The following is a 21,462-nucleotide window of genomic DNA, read 5'->3' as shown; positions in this document are numbered from 1 at the left end:
GAGGTGGATTGGATTGGGTTGAGGTGAGGTGGATTGGAGTGGGGTAGATTGGATTGGGGTAGGTTGGATTGGTGTGGATTGGATTGGAGTAGGGCGGATTGTGGTGCAGTGGAGTGAAGTGAATTAGGGTTGAATGGGTGGACTGGGGTGAGGCAGATTGGAGTGGGGTGGATTGGAGTGAGTCAGATTGGAGTGGAGCTGATTAGAGTGGGGCACATTGTTTTGGACTGGAATAGGGCAAATTGTTTTGGATTAGAGTGGGGGGGAATTGTTTTGGATTGAGTGGGGCAGATTGTTGTGGGGAAGAATTTTTGGGATTGGAGTGGGGTGGATTGGGTTGCAGTGGGATGGGTTGTGGAGGAGGTGGATTGGATTGGATTGAGGTGAGGTGGCTTTGATTGGAGTGGGATAGATTGGATTAGGGTGGTTGGATTGCTGTGGGGTGCATTGGATTTGAATGTGGTGTATTGTGGTACATTGGAGTGAAGTGATTTAGGATGGAATGGTTGGAGTAGGGTGTGGCGGATTGGAGTGTGGCAGATTGGATTGGAGTGTGGCGGATTGGAGTGTGGAGGGTTGGAGTGTGGCAGATTGGATGGGGCAGATTGTTTTGGATTGGATGGGGCAGATTGTTTTGGATTGGATGGGGCAGATTGTTTTGGTTTGGATGGGGCAAATTGTTTTGAATTGGATGGGCATATTGTTTTGGATTGAAGTGGGGCAAATTGTTTTGGATTGAAGTGAGGCAAATTGTTGTGGGGCAGACTTTTTGGGATTGGAGTGGGGTGGATTGGATTGCAATTGGATGGATTGGGGAGGGGTGGATTGGATTGGATTGAGGTGAGGTGGATTGGATTGGGGTGGGTTGGATTGGAGTCAGGTGGATTGGAGGGGGTGAATTAGGGTGGAGTGGGGGAACTGAGGTGAGTCAGATTGGAGTGGGGCTGGATGGAGCGGACCTGAATGAAGCTGAGCAGATTTTTGGGGATGGAGTGGGGCAGATTGGAGTGGCGCAGATTGTGTTGGATTGGAGTGGCGCAGATTATTTTGGATTAGAGTGGGAGGATTGGAGTGTGGTTGAGTGGAGGTGTTTGGATTGGTCTGGGGTGGATTGGATTACGTGGGGCGGATTTGTGTGTGGTAAAGTGGATTGACCTGGATTAGCGTGGATTGGAGTGGTGTGCATTGGGGTGTAGTGCATGATTATGTGTTAAAACATCCTTTCAGAAAATAAACATAAGAAAGAAACAATGTAGCTTTGCAAAACCAGAATCCTCATCTTTTGGGAACAGCGCCCACAAGCAAAAACAAAAGAAAACTTAAGTGCAAAGTAATCAAAGACTTGCCAAAATAAAAGAAACGTAACTGACAGGTTTTCCGCATCTAGCTGCATTTACTAGACCGCCCTCTAAGTTTATCAGTGGTGACCTGGGCTGGGAAGCAAACATGCTAGTCTCTCTGTGTAAGAAAATCTAGTGATCCAACAGTATAGCACTGCGAGGCCAAGGATAGGACCCCAGTGCCCTGGGCCTCCTTGTATTACATAATGGCTACAAATCCTTGCGAAAGGGGCCCACATCTAGACTTTCCAGCCTGATGGAGAGCTGCGAGGCCCACCTGCCCTGGACTTCTTAGAACTGGATAATGGCCTAATTACCAGTGAATGGGGCCCCACACGCCTGATCCAGTGCTTCCAGGCCCAGGAGATGAGGACCGCCTCCCCTGTGCCTCGAAGCAGTAGTAGGACACGCTGCTAAACACTGCTCTACTGAGCCAGTCTGAGCTGGATGCTCCCTCCTCCCCTCAACAAACTGTCCATACCTGTTAATGTCCGGCTTCTTTTGGAAACAAAAGAGTCTTCCGTTGCCTGGAAATGGAATACACAAAGGGCAGACAAGACTTCTCCACAGGCTTTTACAGCGGTGCTGCCCAGCCCTCCTCCCTGAGAGCCCACTTTGCTGCCGTCACATTCCCTACCTAGTCTTGTTACTCCCCCCACCATTGCAGCCCCAGGAATGCTACCACGCCCTGACCAGCGAGGTCAAGATGCCTCGCTTAACATTGGCGATGTGATTGCGTTGTGGAGGGGCCCTGAAGGAGCAGGTGGGCTGGCTATGAAAGTGTAGCAATTCAGACAGAAGCGGACCCCTATGTTTTGAACTGAGCACCGGGCCCTGGGCAGCTGCCCACACTGCCTATGCCTAGCGCCGGCCCTGTCCACAACTTCAACACACTACACATTCCCCCTCTACAAACATCATCATCAACTCTAAAGGTGCAGTTTTGCAAATTGATGCCCGCGCAAAAATAAAACTTGAAAACTCCACCCCGACTTCCCTCTGGTTCAACAAAAAGATAAATATTAATAGTAATTACTTGGACTGACCCGACTGGTCGTTCAAGGGTATCATATTCCTCAAACATTTCGGCACCAACAAAAATCCATTTGCCAATTTATAGGGATCTCATAATTTTAATGATTAAGACTTCTACAAATTTTTCAAACTTACAACATACTTAAGTAAATTATCAATTCTAGATTAAAAAAACGACATCATTCAATTTGCAAGTGTATTAAATAAAAGTGGTCATCTAGTTTTAAAGACCTACGAACACTTACAGCCCAACTCTTCGAAACTCTTACATAAATACAGAATCTTAATCCAAACTTTTACAGAATACAGACTCAACAGGGAAAACTGATACTGTCAATCCTTATAATCAAATTGATTGGTCAATTATCTGATACTATAGCACGAGAACACCTCCCTAGACTTCCAGGGTTGAATCTGAAAAGGACAAACAATATTTACTAAATGAAATCTCACTGAGTAAATGTGCTCAATGCAGAGCGTTTTAACTGTGCGGTATAACATACATTCTAATAGTTAATGCCCACTTCAGGCAACGAAACAGACGGTGCATGTGAACGGACAGCTAATTATTTGTGTTTGTTTTATGAAGTCGGGTCATATTTGTTGTAGTACGTACGTTCCAGTGTTCAGTAGTGGAACTTGTATTTCTGCTACAACTGCCTTTTTCCACATAATTCCTGTCATTGTTTACCCTCCATTCATTGTGCAACTTTTTCAAGCTCCAAAAATGCCCCCTTTCCAGTTTGACCGGGGGATAGGATTGGGAAGGTGATACTTGCACGTGCTCGTGAGCTGTAAAAAGAAGGCGTTGCAGTTTGCTTCCGGACACGCGCGCTGGTGCACAAAAGATGTTCATCATGGCGAGAACGCTGGTCGGCTGCTGGGTTATTTGTCTCGTGCTGGCAGTGCCTTCTAGGCTTGTGCGCGCGACGAGTGCGGCAGCTGTGTGCCCCTGCGCGGACCCTAAACTTTGCGAACCTATCACTGAAGTCAGAAATCAAGAGGTAGGGACCACTCCGTTTCCAGAAAACGTCTGGTAGGAGTCCAGTTCATTAATCGTACACCTGCGTAGCACCTTCCGTAGTTCAAACAATACAACGGCATGATGTGACATGTTGGGACCCGGGTAGAGCGGCCGACTGTGAATTTCGGGAACCAGCCTCAACCAGGTTCGGTCTGGCGGGAGGTTCAAATATCTTGTGATTATGGGTAAATCACTGAATCTTCCCATGTCTAAAAATGAATGTGTCGTCTGTAATAGAACTTGTGCTCATGTTATATATACCCTATCATCGATACCTTTGGGTCGAGTTGGCGCTGTATATAAATCGGCAAAGAAAAAAAAGTGTCGTAGCCTGCGATTTTGTTTCTGTAAGTAGAATGGGGGAGAAGGGGGGGGGGGGGGGGGTTGGTGGGTTGAGGGGGAGTGGGCCAAAAACAAAAGCAGGGAGAACCAAGCTGGAGCTGATTCAATAGTCTGGCTTGGTTTTAAGAGCCAGTGCACGAGCTGAGCCCTGAAAATATTTGCCATGTAAATTCGTGCAACAAATGTGTAAATCTGATGAAATCTCTTCTAGATCCCAACACGTATATTTCTTTAACATGTGGAAGGTTTTGCTCCGAGTATTTAAGATGTTATCCCTGCATTGAGAGGCACTTGTAACAGTTTTTACGAGCTACTGGTTGGAGACCCCTAGACACATTCATACCCCAACTTTGCTGACGACAATGCAAATAGGTAATCAAGATGCAAGTGAATTACCAAGCTCACAATTTGAATATGTGATAATTAAGAAAAAGCAGGTTCCTTGAACTACAGTATTGGTCAAGGATAGCATAATTTAATGAAACCGGGTTTTGTGGTTGCAATTTGTGCAGTTCAGCTATTAAATGCTGATATGCTTTGACTTTCTTGTAATTCTTTGCTCATGTTGTTACACCGTCGGCGGCATGGAGAATCTATGTAAAAGCTCAGCTCCTTTTGAGTTGTGGGTCAAAGAGGAACTCGACCCGAGCCAGAGACACGCATCTCTGTCTTAAGCTTTGAGGTGTTTACCTACCTGTACAAGCCACTGAAAACTCAAGCTCGAAATTTAGCTCTGGCTCCGCACGAAGTCCTCTTTGACCCTCCAGCCCAAAATGAGCCAAGCTTTCATGTGGTTTCTGCCTGCCACCTACGCTTTTACATCATGTGGTATGAATTAAAAATAAAGCATAAACCATTGATGTTAAAAAGCAGAGGAAGCTAGTGCAATGGGGGAGGTATATTGGTTACGTTTTCTTGTTTCCTTTTGAAAATGTATATTTGAAATGTCAATGTCAACTTTTTGTACTTTAGACTGTAGCAGATAGCTTCTGGGTTACAGAGCTCTGCATTGTATTTGACACTTGACGCAATAAAATATGTTTATACAAAAAAGCAGAGGAAGCAATACCTGATCAGTGGCTAAATTGCTTAATGTGAATATAGAAAAACTGATATCATGGCCTTCCTGCTTGACCTAATTGTGTGATCCTAGGCATGAGAGGTTGCCGCAGTCAGTATATTATCTACATTTATGTAAGTGGACACCTTGCACTGATCCAGACAACCCTATGGTGATTGTAGTGGTCTTAGACAATCTTAGAAAGCTTTCTAAGTGGTAGCTGTGTAGAGCAGCCTTTCGGCTTAGTCCAGAAGGAATGTAAAGCAGTAAAGAACCACAGAGTGCATTAATAAAAATATGTATTTATTCTAAGACACTCACTAACACATACAGATATCTCCTAGCCTAAGATATACACAATGCACATAATACTTTTCAATAGAAACAGGTAAGTAGCACAGTGGCCCCAGGGGGAGACCAAACCATATACCAAAATAGTGGTATGCAAACCACCACTCCGGTCAAGACAATAGTCAAAGGACTTAGAAGTGCCAGGGACCCAAAGAACCACCCAAGGTGAGTATTTAGGAGCCCCACGGAAGTTGTGTGCAGTGTATGAACAGGACCGCGTTCTCTGTACAAATCAATGTGTAAATCGCAGTTGCAGTTTTAAAGAAGAAGGACTATTCTCAGAGGACCCTGAGGAAACCCTGTGAAAGACAGAAGGTTGGAGATCCATCCCACCTGTGGATACCTTAGGAACCAGGATACCTGCCTCAGGGTAGCCGGGTGCCTAGGTGTGAAGTGGCGTTTGAAATCGTTGTTGAATCCAATGGAGGACTTCAGGAAGAAGCCGCTGCTGGAGAAGGGGAAAGTGTCTGGTGGAACCCAAAGGTGAATTCAAGTCGAGCAGTACCTGAATGCAGAGGGGACAGTCTATGCCACTTGGAAGTGACCAGAAGGCACGGAAGACAAATGCCCACTAATGTCGGGTGTTGTAAGAAGAGTTGACAGTGCCCTTGGAACTGCAGCTGTGAGGACCAGGCTACATTGTGGTAGACCAGGAGCCGTTCACGAGCTGTCTCACGTCAGATGTCGAGAGTTGAGGAGTCGGTGTCCGGTGGAGCACCAAGAAGACTTGGCTACTACAAACAACATGGAAGTAGAAGAAGCTGCAGTGTCTGGACCAGCAGGGTCCAGGACACTCACCACAAGCAGGGGAGTCAGGCAGGCTTGAGCAATCAGGGGTGCCTAAAATAAGTATAAAGTGACCCTCCAGAGGACCCATAGGCCAAAGGTACAGGAGTTGCAGAGGACCTCTAACAGCTCACCAAAGATGTAGGCCCAGTGCGCTAGTGATGAGGGGAGGGTGAAGATCTCGGTTGCTGGTGCTGCTTGAGGTTGGGGCTACTTGGAGCCCAAAGATCTTGGTGGAAGGAAGCCAACAAGCCTTTGCAACTGCAAGTCAACACAGTGCACAGCGGCTCATTTCATGGTGCTCCACCGAGGGATACTGGCCTCAAACTTGGTGAGAGGGAAGAACAGGCCTCGAGGGATGTGAAGAACCACCACCTGTGTTGCTGAGCCTTTCGGAGTCTGTAGGAGCCCAGGATCATCAGACCGGTCAGCTTGGTTGTGGTGCCTGCAGATGCCGGGATGTGACTCCTTCACTTTAAGGGAAATCCCTTCAGGTGTCTTGGATGTCCACAGGCTCTGGATGGGATCCTGTATGGAGCACAGCCATGGTTGCAGCAGACAAGCAGGGCGAAGAGATCAGGAGCATCAGGAGTCTTCCCGGTTGCAGCCTTGATGCCCAGGGCGAAGTCCAGAACGCACAGATGGTTGAAGTTGAAGTGGTGTCTGAATTGTATTGTGTCCTTCGACAAATCTAGCGACTTACCCATAGGTAAGCCCTTAAATACCCTGAGGAAAGGGTTGTGACGATACAGGGGCCCCTCCCTAAGGAGGAGCTGGACAAGGGGGAGGATACTCCCCTGTCCTTTGTCCAGTTTTGCGCCAGAGCGGGAGCCAACGGCTCCCTGAACTGGTCTCAGCTGGACTATGCATGGAAGGCAGCAAAGATGCCCTGCACACACACTATGAGGCGCTGGCAAGCTCTCCCACCCTGCCCCAATGAACTATACCCTGTCTGGGAGGTGGTCACACCTCCTTGTGATAGGATGCCTATTGTTCTTCCTCCTCCTGCTCGAGCTTGGCTCAGCAGCAGGAGGGCAGAATAGTGTGTCTGGTCGGCAGCAGCCATGTTGTGCTGTGCGGGTTAGGAAGACTGGTACCAGGAGCTCAGAGGGCCTATCAGAGGGCCTTTACAGATGCTTGGAATCATACTTCCAAGTATGGTTCCAACATGTTTGATACCAAACAAGACAGGGTTCGTTGCAGCCAGTTTCAAGATGTTCATCGCATAATGACGTGGTGCCCCTCTATATATTATATGGCTGTCTCACATACAAACCGGGAGAATGGACTCCGAAGGCTGTAGGAATGTCCTGCTCATCCAGGGGCACCCTCACACTTGGAACCAAGCACCTTGCCTTCAGGATTGACAAGGCTTGCTGTAGGGGTGACTCTTAGGTTTTAAGTTAAGTGACCTTAAATATAGGGAAGCCTTTATCTTTCATAAGTGCTGCTAGCACCTGCTTACACAGGCTGAAATGGCAGGCCTGTAAAGATACTTTGAATGGTTTTCATAGGTGTCTTAATACATGCTTCAGACCTATGGGGGACCTCTGGGGTACCTATGCCCTCGGTACCTTAGTACCATATAATAGGGACTGACAAGGGTACCCCAGTATCCAATCTGGGATGTACCTAAGTACTTACCATAACAATGTAGGGGAGAAAGCAAAGATACTGGGGTCCCGATTAGCAGGCTCCCAGTAAGACTAGTCAAAAACAGCATAATGCCAGGCAAAAAATGGGGGTAACCATGCAGAAGGATCCTACCTTCCTACACCAGGCAAATATTTTATTTCACAACATAAAACAAAGGATGAGGAAGGGCCCTAGGGGAAACTGTGTTTATAGACCTGCTTGTATCTTGTCCCCCAACTACACAATATACCACACGAGAGATACCAAGGGTCTAATCTAATTCTGTTAATGATAGGAACCTATTTGTGGTGTCCCAAAACGCACATACCAAGAGGTTGTACACAAAGTTGTGAAGGAGAAGAGAGAGAACAAAGTGATTGAAAATAAGAGAAAAGTGTACCCATCAGCCCGCATAGTAACGGAACTTCATCATATGGGTTGTGGTTGTCGGTTGGTATCCGATAAGCTCTTCCACAGAAGAACACCTGAGGCTAGCTAATCTTGGACCCACCGGATGAGCAATCAACCAAACAAGAACCATGAGAGTTTGAAGGCTGTAGGGGCAAGTTGCAGTGCTAAGAAAAAGTGAAAAGGTGTAAACAAATAAAGTGGTGATGTAAAAATGCCTGTCTTGATGTCTCAAGAAACTTTATTAGGTGCGCCCATCAAGACGGCATGATTAAAAGCAGAGTGGAAATAGTATGTAAAACATTTTACTATTCACCATGAATGTTAATTGGTCAACATGTTTCAGCCCATCAGGGCTTTCGTCAGGACCTATGATGTTCACTACTGCAACACTTACCACGTGCTGTGATAGATATTTTTCATTTATTTGACATACCCAATGTGAAGTAGTCGCATGTCTTTGTTGTTCAAACCTTCTCCCAAAATTGTAGGGAGGAATTGCCTCACCTCACCTGGCACTCGCTCAGGGACAAAGAGGCCACGCACTTTCCGTTGTTGCCTCGGTCTGGCAACTGAGCCGAGGCTTTTAATCATGCCGTCTTGATGGGCGCACCTAATAAAGTTTCTTGAGACATCAAGACAGGCATTTTTACATCACCACTTTATTTGTTTACACCTTTTCACTTTTTCTTAGCACTGCAACTTGCCCCTACAGCCTTCAAACTCTCATGGTTCTTGTTTGGTTGATTGCTCCTCCGGTGGGTCCAAGATTAGCTAGCCTCAGGTGTTCTCCTGTGGAAGAGCTTATCGGATACCAACCGACAACCACAACCCATATGATGAAGTTCCGTTACTATGCGGGCTGATGGGTACACTTTTCTCTTATTTCCAATCACTTTGTTCTCTCTCTTCTCCTTCACAACTTTGTGTACAACCTCTTGGTATGTGCGTTTTGGGACACCACAAATAGGTTCCTATCATTAACAGAATTAGATTAGACCCTTGGTATTTCTCGTGTGGTATAAATATTTTATTTCACCAAGCCTCTTTTTTCATCTTCATCACATATGAGGGCACCTTACAATTTATGAGTTCAGGGCAAATGCTGTACAAAAACCTCTTGTGTTTGAGTTTATAGACTATAATGTTGTTCCAGCTATAATAAGAGACCAGGCCCCATACATAATACATATAGGGTAAAACTGATTTGCCTCTTACGTTTTCGGCATGGTGTTGGGCAGAAAAGCCTATATACGTCCGTTCTCAACAGTCTGCTTCATGAAATCTCTCATCACTTTAATTCAACTTCCTAATTTGATGGTAATTTTTCACAATTTTATGATTGGTTTGACAATCATCACCGTATTTTGCAGTAGGAAGATAGCTAATAATGGAAATCCCCCCACCCCACTAATGTGACAGGAGATTTGTACTCTATTAAAGAGACAGAGGCGAAGATTATGGTTGAATATCATTAATGTTAAAATTCTAGCAGCAAAGATGAATGAAACGTTATTAAAGATGTGGAAATTGATATCAGTGGTTCAGTGTGCTGGTGACCTTATGTCCTGTCCACCAATCAGTGTCCATAGTTATTATAATCATCTCTGCAAGGCACTAAAACCTCCCCTTCTTGCAATAAAAGAAACAAACTATACAAACTCATTAGAGATGCAAACAACCACAACTGTATTGTTGCCATGTGATGCTGAAAATACTGTCTTGAATTTTAAGGTAATAAAAAGATGGAGTCAAAGAATAGATTTCCTCTAGAAGAGTCTTGTACTGGAGTTAAACTAGGCAGTGGGCCCTAGACCTGTTACAAGCCAGAAAATTATAATCATATTGATTTAGTGAATTATATTTATATGGTACAGAGTCAAGAATATTTAAGATCAAACCTACCTGGTCATAAAAAAAGGAAATTTTTAAGAATCAGACTATTTTACATACTGATTTGGGAGTTTGAAGGGAAATGAAACCAGGCATTTAAAGGCAGACCAACTTTCCGGCTTAGTGGAACTACTGTTGAATCTCTTGTACATTTAATATATATATGTCCATAACTGTTGCCCATACCGAGCATATATTTACGATCCTTGTTCAAAAATGGTAAAATAAGAACAACCGCTAGGGCCGTTAGATACTGTTTTAGGCTCAAAGAAGACAGTGCAATAATAATGACGATAACATATTTAGATCATGCATATAAAGCATTAACAGCGTAAATGTCCCATATAGTGGGAAGCAACAACGATTTTATCATAAGAGAAATTAATTTTATTGTACCATTTTGAGAAAATTATGTATCTCGGACTTCAGGCACTTCAGCACTTAGTATATTGCTGAAAGTTAGAAACCGAGCCAAAAAAAACATAACACAGAGGTAGATGGGTAAATACATTTTACACATCCGGCACCTTACCACTTTAGTATATCTATGAAGTCAGAGATGGAGACAAAGAAGATTATAATACTGGCAGATGGTTAAATAATATATGTAAATTACTGTAGAAAAAGGAATACAAATTGCATTCACACCTGGGAGGTGTACATTTTGAATCTCTTATGGTAAATTAGATGCATATATTTTTCCTAATCAGCACTTTATCCATGAAAAAAGGAATAAACTGAAGCAAAGAATATTGTTATACCGTGGTAGACAGATGAATAATCAACGCAAACCATTGTGGGAACTTATAGAATTTTGTATTACAAAGTGTTTGTATTGACCATGATAGTAAGTTTTAATCATTGAAATTTTAAACTATTGGCTATTTTTCTTTTAAATGTTTGCATTTTTATTGTAATCCATTGATTAATACAATAAAGTATTTTACTGACACTACTCAGAAACGTTCCCTGCACAACAGCAGGCTGGCTGAAGCCATATCCAGCAACAATTTGCTGAGCTCTTCTCCTTAACCCCTGGACAGACACACTGGTGTACCCGTGATGTCGACACTATGGATAGCTTGTCTGTCAAAACAAAGCACTATCAGCAGTCTGACCAAGTTCAAGAGAGCATCAAAGCTGAAGTAAACAAGATGCTGGAGTTAAGGGTTATTCAGCCCTCTAAAACTCCCTGAGCCAGCCCAGTGGTCTTAGTCTCCAAACCTCACCCGAGGGTGAAAAAAGAGAGATGAGGTTCTGTGTGGACTTTAAAGGTCTCAGTTACCCCATACCCAGGTCTGATTAGCTGCTAGATAAGCTAGGGGCTGCCAAATTTCTCAGCACCTTTGACTTAACTGCTGGGTGGAAGATCAGCATGGCCCCAAGAGCTAAAGAGAAAACGGCATTCTCCACCCCTGATGCGCATTACCAATTTACTGTTATACCCTTTGATTTAAAGAATGCCTCTGCCTCCTCCCAAAGGTTGGTGAATTAGCCCTTGCTAGGTTGGAGACCTTTAGTGCAGCCTATCTGGGTGATAATGCTGTCTTTAGCTTTTCCTGGCAGGATTACTTGATCTACCTGGAGATGTTTGTACAGGCTCTGCAGTCAGCAGGCCTAGCTATCAAGGCACCCAGGTGCCAGATAGGGCAGAATACTGTTGTACACTTGGGACCCCTTATAGGTGGAGGCCAAGTTCAACCTTTACAACCTAAGATCCAGACAGTTCTGAGCTGGGAAGCTTCAACAACCCAGACCTAAGTCAGGACATTCCTTGGCTTGACTGGGCATTACAGGAGGTTTGTGAATGTGTATGGATCCTTTGTGACACCCCTCACAGAAATCACCTCCAAGAAAATGCCAAAGAAAGTGAAATGAACAATTGGTTGTCAAAAGACTTTTGACAACCTGAAAGACAATGTGCTCTGCACCTATTCTCAAAGCTCCAGACTACTCCAAGCAGTTCATTGTGCAGACTGATGCCTCTGAGCTAGGGTTAGGAACGACCGTATCCCAGACCAAAGATGATGGCCAGGACCAACCTGTTGCTTTTATAAGCAAGAGGCTATCCCCCAGGGAACAGCGTTGGAGTGCCATTGGGAGGGAGGCCTTTGCTGTGGTTTGGTCCCTGAAGAAGCTGAGACCCTACCTGTTTGGGATTCACTTCCTGATCCAAACTGACCACAGAACTCTCTGATGGCTAATGTAAAATAAAAGGTGTAAATCCCAAACTGTTGAGGTGGTCCATCTCTCTACAGGGAATTGACTTCACAGTGGCACAAAGAATGGGACTACTCATGCCAATGCAGATGGACTTAAAGTTTTTTTCCACTAAATAATGAAGACTCTCTTGCAAAAGGGTATTCTCAGCCTCTTCCCTTTGGGGTCGGGGGGAGGTTGTTTAGGAAAGTGGCCTTTTTTGTATTGTTGTCTCCTAACTTTCTGCCTGATACCTGATGCCAACTTGACCGAGTGTGTGCTGGGACCCTGCTAACCAGGTCCAAGCACCAGTGTTTTTTCCCAAAACTGTACCTTTGTTTCCACAATTGGCACACTACTGGGCCACTTGTAAGTCCCTTGTAAAAGGTACACCTGGTACGAAGGGCCTTGTGACCAAAGAAGGGCTTCTGAGGACTGCAGCATGTGTTATGCCACCCTCAGGCACCCCTCACCTTAACATCCACACACTGACATTGCAGCCTGTGTGTTTTGGTGCAGTCCAAACTGAAGAGTCAACATGACACACATCCATGTGTGCCATGCCCACCAACGCTCCCTTTGGCATGGGTTAGTCACCCCTCTAGCAGCCCTTACAGCCCTAAGGCAGGGTGCACCATATCACAGGTGAGGGCATAGCTGTGTGAGCAATATGCTCCTACAGTGTCTGTGCCATTCACAGACATTGCAGATGCAGAGAAGCCATTTTGAGTACATGAGCTGGGAGGTTCTCATAACGAACTACACAGTTCCATGATGGCTTTACTGAAAACTGGGAAGTTTGGTACAGGCTCTCAGGCATGGGGCTATGAACAGCTAGGGTCGTGGGTCTAGGAGGATCCCTCAAGGTTGTGGAGGCCATCCAGCTACAGTACTTTCTTCCGGCAGGGCAGAGTCATGTCAGTACAAGTGCCGGTCCTCTACTACTGACGCCTTTGGAGGTCTTGGGTATTAGTGAGTCGCAACTTAGAGTCTACGATGAACCCTAAGAATTGAATCATCTGGGAAGGAACTAAAATTGACATATTTTTATAAATCACAAAACTCAACCCTTGTGCATAACAAACCTTTGGATCTGGCTATAAAGGACATGTTGTCTAAGCATATAAGTAATCAAATGCCATGAGTCCCAAAAAATTGTGACTTCTGGTTTATGGATTTTGGTAAAGCAATAGGGAACTGATGAGAGGTAAAAAGGTAAGAATTAGAACTAGAACTTCTGTCCATTCCATTGAAACTAAGTAATGAGTGTGAAAAGGATGTATTGGAAATGACAGTTCTACATCTTTCAGCTCTGTCTCCAACAGCCAATCCCTTCCATCTTTAAATGTCTGAATTGGATGAAACTGTCCAGTGGTTTCAGATTTATGAAAGGACGAAAACCCTTGCCTACGTTTCTCACTAGGAAATGATTGCTGAGAGAGTGGTTAGAATGTAGAGGTACTTTTTGAATTGCACCTTTAAAAAGCAACTCTTGGACCTCATGTAATATCAAATCTGTCTCTGTTACATTAAATATCATTTGGTCAAGACGGAATCAATTGCAGTGGAGGAGAGTAAAAATCTATTTTGTACCCTTGAATTCCCTGTAAGCCCCATTGATCAATGTAATGTATCTCTAATTGTTGCAAAGGATTGCCAGTCTGCCACCAAACCTTCTTGGGTAAAACATTTAAAGTGTACTGACCTACCTGTATTGACATGGGTTCTACATCTGCTTGTTAAATTCTTCCATTATTTTGGGCTCCTCTTTATGGAAAGGCAAAGTGCATACCATGCTCACTCGATGAACCTGGGGGTATGCCTATCTCTGGGAATATAGAACAAAGGTCTGAATGAGTTTCTATGGGAAATTGCTAAAGCCACAAGGCATGAATACCTTTTTAGGTTTTGTTGTGCCTTGTCAAGTGACTTAAATGTCTGTATATTTGTAGAGATGTCTTTAAATCAATTAGGGTTTTTTAATGCACAGCTACTGACCCTTGAGGGTCTCAAGGCGCTTTAACAAAATAATCTCCAAAGAGATGGCCCTCTACAATTGCTTTTCTGCAATTTTCGATAGTTTAGAATCGAATCTCATAAGGTTGCTTTTCCTCCTTTCTGCTGATAATGATGCATTACTGTAACGTGGGTTGATAGTGGAAGGATGTTCAACGACCCACCAATCTTCCTTTGGGGTCCACGTTTCCTCCCTCCTACCCTCCTCGTTACAATTACTATTACCTGTTAGGCAGATAACTCACTGAAAGGTTTACTGAAGCACCAGTAAGTGCTGCATCTTCAGTAGTCTCCATTATTTGCATTATAAGTCCCCAGACATCTAAAAGCGTGCCCTGACATTGTAAAAGTGCCTTGTAGATATCATTTTGGGGACCAGTGCCTTTCGTGGATGGAGAGGATATTCACCACTGAAGGGCTCACATCTGGGTTGGATGAAAACGTGAGCGGGAGTAGAGGCCTGGGACACTCTGCTCACAGTTTGGTACAACTGGTCTTTTTTTTATTGATCTCTTATCCAATAAGATAAAAATGTGGAAATAATTATTTAAGGGACCCATTCATTCAACCTGGGAAGAGATACCTAATGAATCCAGGGGTGTTTCTGAGGGATGAGGATTTTGTGTATCTTGAAGAGTTTGCCTGACCCCCAAAGTATCATCATCCGTGTGTTAAGGATTGGCAGTGCAGTAATTGACCAAATCAGAGTGTTCTGACTGGACCAACAAGTCATCTGACTGCAGTCTGCAACAAGATATCTCCTGAAAAGGAAATATTCCTCTATTTTATATGGGGAATATTCGCTAGAAGGGATGGGAAAGGAAGTGGATGGCACATGTGCCTGAGGGGCCTTGTACCTCTTTTCTATGAGGAAACCAGTTTCTGTTTTGCGGAGTGGGATCAACGTCTGTAAGAGGTCTGTAGATCATCTCTTGAGCAAAGATGAAAGTAATTCATTTAAGAAAAGCTGCAATGGAGTGGCTTAGGACCTTCTGAGTCGATTGCATCAATGCTGTGACTGTTGATTGAAAAACATTCATGACTGTAACTTGTACCTCATTTGAAGACTCCTGCTCAGTATGCTTTTCCTGGCTATCCTCTTCCACAGAAGGTTTGAAATCAATGTGGGCTTTGTAATTTCAAACCTCTTTAGGCCACTTTTGTTTGTACCCTCCATACTACGCTTGTTTAGCATAAAAGCTAATTGGTGAGTTGAAAAAGAGTAATACGAAAATATATAAAATTAAATATATTCCCTTACCCCTTTTTCTCTCTGGTTAATAAGGTTAAATATCCTCTTTGTCTTCTTTGTCATCTTTATACTAATTTATTTAATATCCTTAAAATAAAGGAAATGGTGCATTATCAACAATGCAAGTCTAAGCATGCAGAGAAAGCAGACACTGGCCAAATTCATTGTCCTGGGAATAAACAAGCTTGAGCACTCATCTGTTTAGCTGCAGAAAGTATAGGGGAACAATGTAGCAATATTTTCCAGCAAAGCAGCTACGAGGTAATACAAGAGCCTCTGCAAGGAAGCTTTCCCATAGCACTGAGTATGCACACTTAAAGGAGAGAGCATCCCCTGAGGTGTGGGGAAAGCATCGAGATGATTGGCCAGCAGATATGAACTTTCAAGAGAAAGCACTTGCCAAAAGCTGTACACTGCCATTGGGTTTTGGGGGCTGACTGCCAGGAGGTTTGTCCCCGGGGTATCTTGGTTGAATGCAGCAGCCCAGGCTACAAATGGGCTACAAACATTTAGTAGGCAGCCCAATGTGTATATATATATGGCCATTTTAAGGTTATTGTCACCATTTTGGGAAGGTGGCCAGAACTCTAGTATTTTCAAGCTCACATTTCAAGTACATAGGCTAGGATGGAAGACAACAGAGTCTGTGACACCAGCCGACTGCTCACAGCAGCAGGTCGCATGGACTTAATTGCACCGGGCTCGAGTGTCTCGGCACGCCCGGCTCATCGTTTAGCAGGCAGGGTTGCAGCAGCAGTTATGGCGTGTTCACCGCCCCGCCCGCGGGTCTTTGTTGGAGGCTGTGCAGGTAGCTACCAAGTGCTGCTCGAGGGCCCCCTAGGTCTGTGTGCATGGCACTGGAACTGTGGAGCGCATTGCAGTTTATGGCAAGAAAGGGGTGGGGAGGGGCTGTTAGTGCTACTGGCACAACTTTTCAGCATTGGGGACAACTGAGAAAACTGCCCCATTGTAAAGGAATTAGCTGCGGCAGGGCCATTGGGCCCTGGGTCAATACTAACCCTGGGCGAAGCACTACGCTATGCTTGCGTAGTTTGCAAAGTTTGCGCAACTTCGCACTACGCGAGCTGCACGTAGTACAGGGCGAACCTGCATAGCGTAGTGCAGCGGTCATTTTTTGCTTGCTCGCGGTCCTCATGGTCATGTTTGCGACCACGAGCAAGCAAAATGACATCCCGGCGAGATTCTCAACGCGGGGAGGTCAGGTTTCTCAGTGCAAATGGTCGCGCATGCTCGCGACTGCTCGCGATGAGAAACTACCAGTCCGCGTTGAGAAAGCTGCCGCTCGAGTAAAAATCTACTCGAGCAGCAGAAAACTACAGCTCGCTCTGTGCAAGATGCTGTTTTCAATGATTGCACAGTACCGGATGCTTGTCCGCACTGTGCAATCATTGAAAACGTATCTTGCACAGTGCGAACATGCTTCTACGCAGCTCGCGTAGTGCTACTTGAAGTTCTCGTAGTGCGCTTCGCGTAGCGCTACTTTGCGAACTACGCCCACCCCTAGTCTACACATAAACTAAAAAGGGAGGCAGGTGGCGCTGAGGGGGTAGGGGCCACAAGGGAGTGCGGGCAAGAGCGTTCATGGAGGGCCCGGGCCACTCAAACTGCCAATCCAGGTGGCAGGTAGCACAGGAGGGGCAAATGGTCTAGGCGGCTCTCCACGTCCTGAAAAGGCTGATGAAGGCAGCAGGTAGTGACGGGGCAGGAGTCACAAGAGGTCACTTTTAAGGATCGTACTGTAAGCCCGATCCCTTAAAAGGACAGAGGAAGGAAGCAGGTGGTGTTGGGGAAACTATTGTATTCACACAGACCGGGCGAGGGACTTCAGAAGCTGGGGAGTGCTGGTACGTGGGGGAGGCCTGCAGACAATAACATGGGGTGGAGGGTGCCAGCTGAGCTGGAAGGTCAAGAAGGTGAGGAGGGTGGGCTGAGTGCGGTAGCTGAGATTGTCCTAAGGTGAGAGCATAGCGGGCATGATGTCGGGGATTTGGGGAACAAGGATGAAAACGCGTGGGAGTGGCCCCATGGTGTCATAGTCGCAGGGAGGTTGGCTGGACAGGGCCCCCTCGGCTCCCCGCTCTTGCTTGTTAGAGGAGAGCCAGTGGATGCAAGGGGGTAGCGCCAGGTCACTGTTACTCCAGTGAGTGGTGCGGACCAGGAACGAGGTGCGGCAGAGGGTACTGCAGGGGGCTGGGCTACTGCCGAGCTAGCTGTGCTGTTGGATTGGATTGGAATGAAGAGGATAATGGAGCGGACGGGGTAGGTGGGTGATGGGGATCGTTGCCCATTGGGCTGAAAATGAGCCACACCACAAAATATACATTCACAAGGGTGTGGAGCAGGGCACGTCACTGGCATGGCGAGGGGGGCCCTCAGCGGTAACAGGGTGGGGCTTAGGCAGTGCTGTGGCAGGATCACCATAGTGGGAGGCACCGTGGGTCGGTACTGAGGGGGATGGGCCGCAGGGACAGAGCAGCGAGAGGTAATGGCGTTACGTGCCTGAGCAAGAAGATGAGAAGCCCGGTAGGAATATTGACACTGACATGCCGGACCTTCCTTTCTCATTGCAGGTTTCTCGCCACATCAGTAGGGCAAACTCAGGAGCTTGGTGTGGCTCGTTGACCCTGAGGAAAGAGAAGGCTGGGTCCAGGGCAGTCTGCTGGATGCTGATGTGTGACAGATGACACACTGCCACATGAAGGTCAGGTGTGTCCTCAACAGTGCCTCAACCCAGATGGGTCAGTACAGCCCGGTGGCGAATGAGAGCACCATAGAATGGTGAAAAGCAGAGGTACAGTGGAGGGGTGTATCACGGCCCCCTGATGACACTTGGATATTACAGGTGTAGATCAGAAAAAAGGGTAGAGTAGTGAAGAGACACAGGTTGTCTTGCACACAGAGCTGCTGGATATCAGGAGATGGGTACACAACTAGATTAAAATGAGTTGAGCTTAGAGGAAGGTGAAGTGATAGATGAGGACGCCCCGGTGGAGGAGGAACACAGATGGTAGCAAAGCGGGCCACGAAGGCAAAAGGGGAAACGGATAACAAGGTTGTTCCTGGTATTTTACAGGCATCACCTAAGAATCGGAGTACACTTGGCTGTGGAGAGGTTGACTGAGGCCCTCCACAACTGGTTAGATGCTGGATCCAGAGCAGAGTCCGACCTGAACACCAGGTTAGGGTGCTAGAAGTGCAAGGGCAAGAAGAGGTGACATGGCGAGGGTTTCCACAGGGGTAGATGCAGGGGGAGACTGGTGCAGGGAAGATCTGTGTTTACAGAAAGGTTTGTATGTTAAGGAACAGGGGTAAGACCTAAGGAACGGGAGCCAGAAGACAACAACTGGCTGTACAGGGGCACCAAAAGGGGTAACCAGACGGGGCGACACACCGACGTCTGGAGGGACGGATAAAGGAGAGCAGGCCACACCACAAGACAAAGATGAAAAGGAGGGAGGACTAGAAAAGACAGAAGCACTGTTTGCTGGAAGTATGGAGAGTAAAGAGCTCAAGATCAGGAAGTTACATTATATGAGGGTGACAAAGCCCCTTGGCGCCCACTTAATGTTAGAGAGACGAAAGAAAAGATATGGAAGGAGGAGTATGGCAAGATGCTGAAGTTAATACACAGGGAGCTTAGGTCTAAAAAAAGGTTCCAAGGAGGAAGAGTACAAGTTTTCAAAAAGGCTAAAAGTGCTGACATCAATAGAAAACATGACCACAGCGTTTTTGATTTTCGCAAATGTTAATGCGAAAAATATCAACAAAGGTGTGTGTCATTTTTTAAGTATATAGATGTGATCAGAAAAGCTCACATCAATTATAGGGGTTATGCCTGGGTGTAATACAATGAGGAGTTCCATGCACATTTAGCATGGGACCCAGAGGCAAAATGGGGCGAAATTGACAAAGATCTGTGGCAGCAAAAAATAGACCCTGCTGAGTTTGGAGAAACCACATTTACTGCAAGTGGTCTTCCACTAGTGTGCTGGTCCATTCAGCCCCATCCCATCTTAGTGGGGTTGGGGGCAGCCACGAAGAATCAGGGAGGGGCGTTTGGATATGTTGGGACTTTAGCAAAGGTTTATACATGAAAATGTAGTGCAAATTCTGGCATGAGTGCTCTAAGTGTGCAGGTAGACACGCCCTTGTACAGTGCCACGAGGTGGGGGAAGTGGACAGGGGCAGGACATGTGACTGTGGACACAACATCAAGGGAATTCCAGTGCACAGCAGGGTAATCAGGTCACCATCTATCAGGGAGGATGGGATACACACAAAAACATGGGCAAGTGCTCATACTCCAGTTGATTTGGAGTGTTTGGAAGTTTGTTTGACCCAATATCACAACAGGGAGGATGCTCAGTGATGGTTTTAGAGAGGCTGAGGTATGAGGACCCAATGGTGCTTAGGTGAGTCCAGAATTCAAAATGAGCACAGTCACACAAACAAGTGGTCAGTGCAAAGCTAAAAATAAGAAGTGCAGGAGGTTAGAATGATCGGCACATTTGATGACTGGCCACTGCTGGATTTGATTATATCTCCTATTTGTGTGCTACCCAAAAAGAGAAAGGTACGTTTCAGCTTATGCAATACTTGTCGTGGCCGGAAGCGAATGAAAGTAAATGACTTCATATGGGAGGCGGTCACATTGGTCTCCTGTTCATTTATGTGGCTGTGGCATTGGATGAAAAAGTGGGGAGGGGAGCCCAAATGTCAAAGTGTGACATCAAGTCTGCATTGTGGCTGTTACTGGCACATCTGGTGGATTTTCAGTTGTTGGGGATTCAGTTTGATGGGCAATGGTACGTGGAGAAGGCGTTACCCATGGGGCATTCCATTTCATGTGCTTTGAGTGTTTCACCTCCTTTCTCCAGTGGTTGTTCATGTAACACACGGTCAGGGGACCGTGACGCATTAACTTGATGATTTTTTCTTTTTGGTTCAACCCGGTTCTGCTGACAGCAGCTGGCAAGTTGAGAAGTCCATGAGACCAAGCTTAATACTCTCCGTTTAGGTACTGAATTGAATTCCGTATCAATGGGGGCACGCTTACCCGTAGACAAAAAGATGCATATGCAGCTGATGTTAGACAATATGGTAGCAAAGCCTAAAGTACCTGTCAGAGAGGTGCAAGTATTGCTTGAACTACTTGAATTTTGCATGTTGTGTAGTCAGGGCAGGAAGGACTTTTTGCTGGGGGCTATGCATATCACTAGCCGGGCTGTCACAACCTCATCACCATATGGGTTTGTCAGCAGGTGTTAGCGCAGGTTTCTGGATGAGTTCAATGGCATTCCCATGAAGGCCCGAAAAAATTTGATAGGGATGTATAGGTCTATTCTGGCACAGCTGGGGGTTTCGTATTTGGTTTGTACTAGCAGGGCAGGTGGGGCGGAGGAAGTGGCCTGCAAGCTGCAAACACGGGGCAGGAGCATACCTTTTCATGAATTATTTCCCTTGGTCGTGGCAGTGACTCTGTGGGGTCAGAAACTGGCACACAAGAAGGTATTGTTTAGAAATGACAACATGGCAATAGTACATATTGTTAACACTCTGCAAGAGATGCGCAGGTCCTCAATCTTCTGTAGGTGTTCGTACTGGGCAATCTGAGATGTGATGTTTCGTTCAAGGCGAGACATTTGCCTGGGGTGGACAATGAAATTGGGATTGCGCTGTCTCGTTCACAGAGGGAGGGATTCCATTGGCTGGCCACCGAGACAGACAATGTCAAGACACCTATACCGACGGAATTGAGGACCGTAGGCAAAAAAGGATGCTCCAGTTGGTGGTAGGGTTGTTAGCGGAGTCCACCAGGAGGTCTAATGCACAGGTGTGGGAAGAGTTCATGTCCAGTGGTGCACAGCGGAGGTCTGGGGTTTGGAGTAGGGAAGTGGTTCAGTCCATATTAGCAGATTGGCCTCAGCTGGGGTCTTGTGAAGGAGGATGCTGGAAGGGTGGGCAAGGGAAAGGAGCTGTAGAACCAAGGTGAAGAAGCACTTGGCAAAATACCTATTTGGCAAGGTAGTGGGGCACTGGCCACAATCTGTCACAGGGGGGAGGAGACTATTTTGACTTCAACTTTAATATCATGGATGTT

The 21,462-nt window shown here is 45.9% G+C and overlaps 1 protein-coding gene across 1 annotated transcript in view; it reads left to right on the top strand.

Moving 5' to 3' along the window:
* Window positions 1-3,223: 3,223 nt before the first annotated feature.
* The window catches only part of LOC147747517 (di-N-acetylchitobiase-like), a 144,980-nt gene continuing 126,741 nt past the window's right edge, over window positions 3,224-21,462 (top strand). Inside the window, exon 1 of the mRNA XM_086953982.1 lies at window positions 3,224-3,379. Coding sequence (XP_086810108.1) covers window positions 3,224-3,379 — 156 coding nt within the window. The remainder of the gene's footprint in view (window positions 3,380-21,462) is intronic.

The sequence above is a fragment of the Lissotriton vulgaris genome, chromosome 1_1 (genome assembly GCF_964263255.1).
Source record: "Lissotriton vulgaris chromosome 1_1, aLisVul1.2, whole genome shotgun sequence".
NCBI classification, from domain to species: domain Eukaryota; kingdom Metazoa; phylum Chordata; class Amphibia; order Caudata; family Salamandridae; genus Lissotriton; species Lissotriton vulgaris.
Note: the sequence above shows the minus strand (reverse complement) of the source record. Positions and strands in the feature narration are given on the sequence as shown.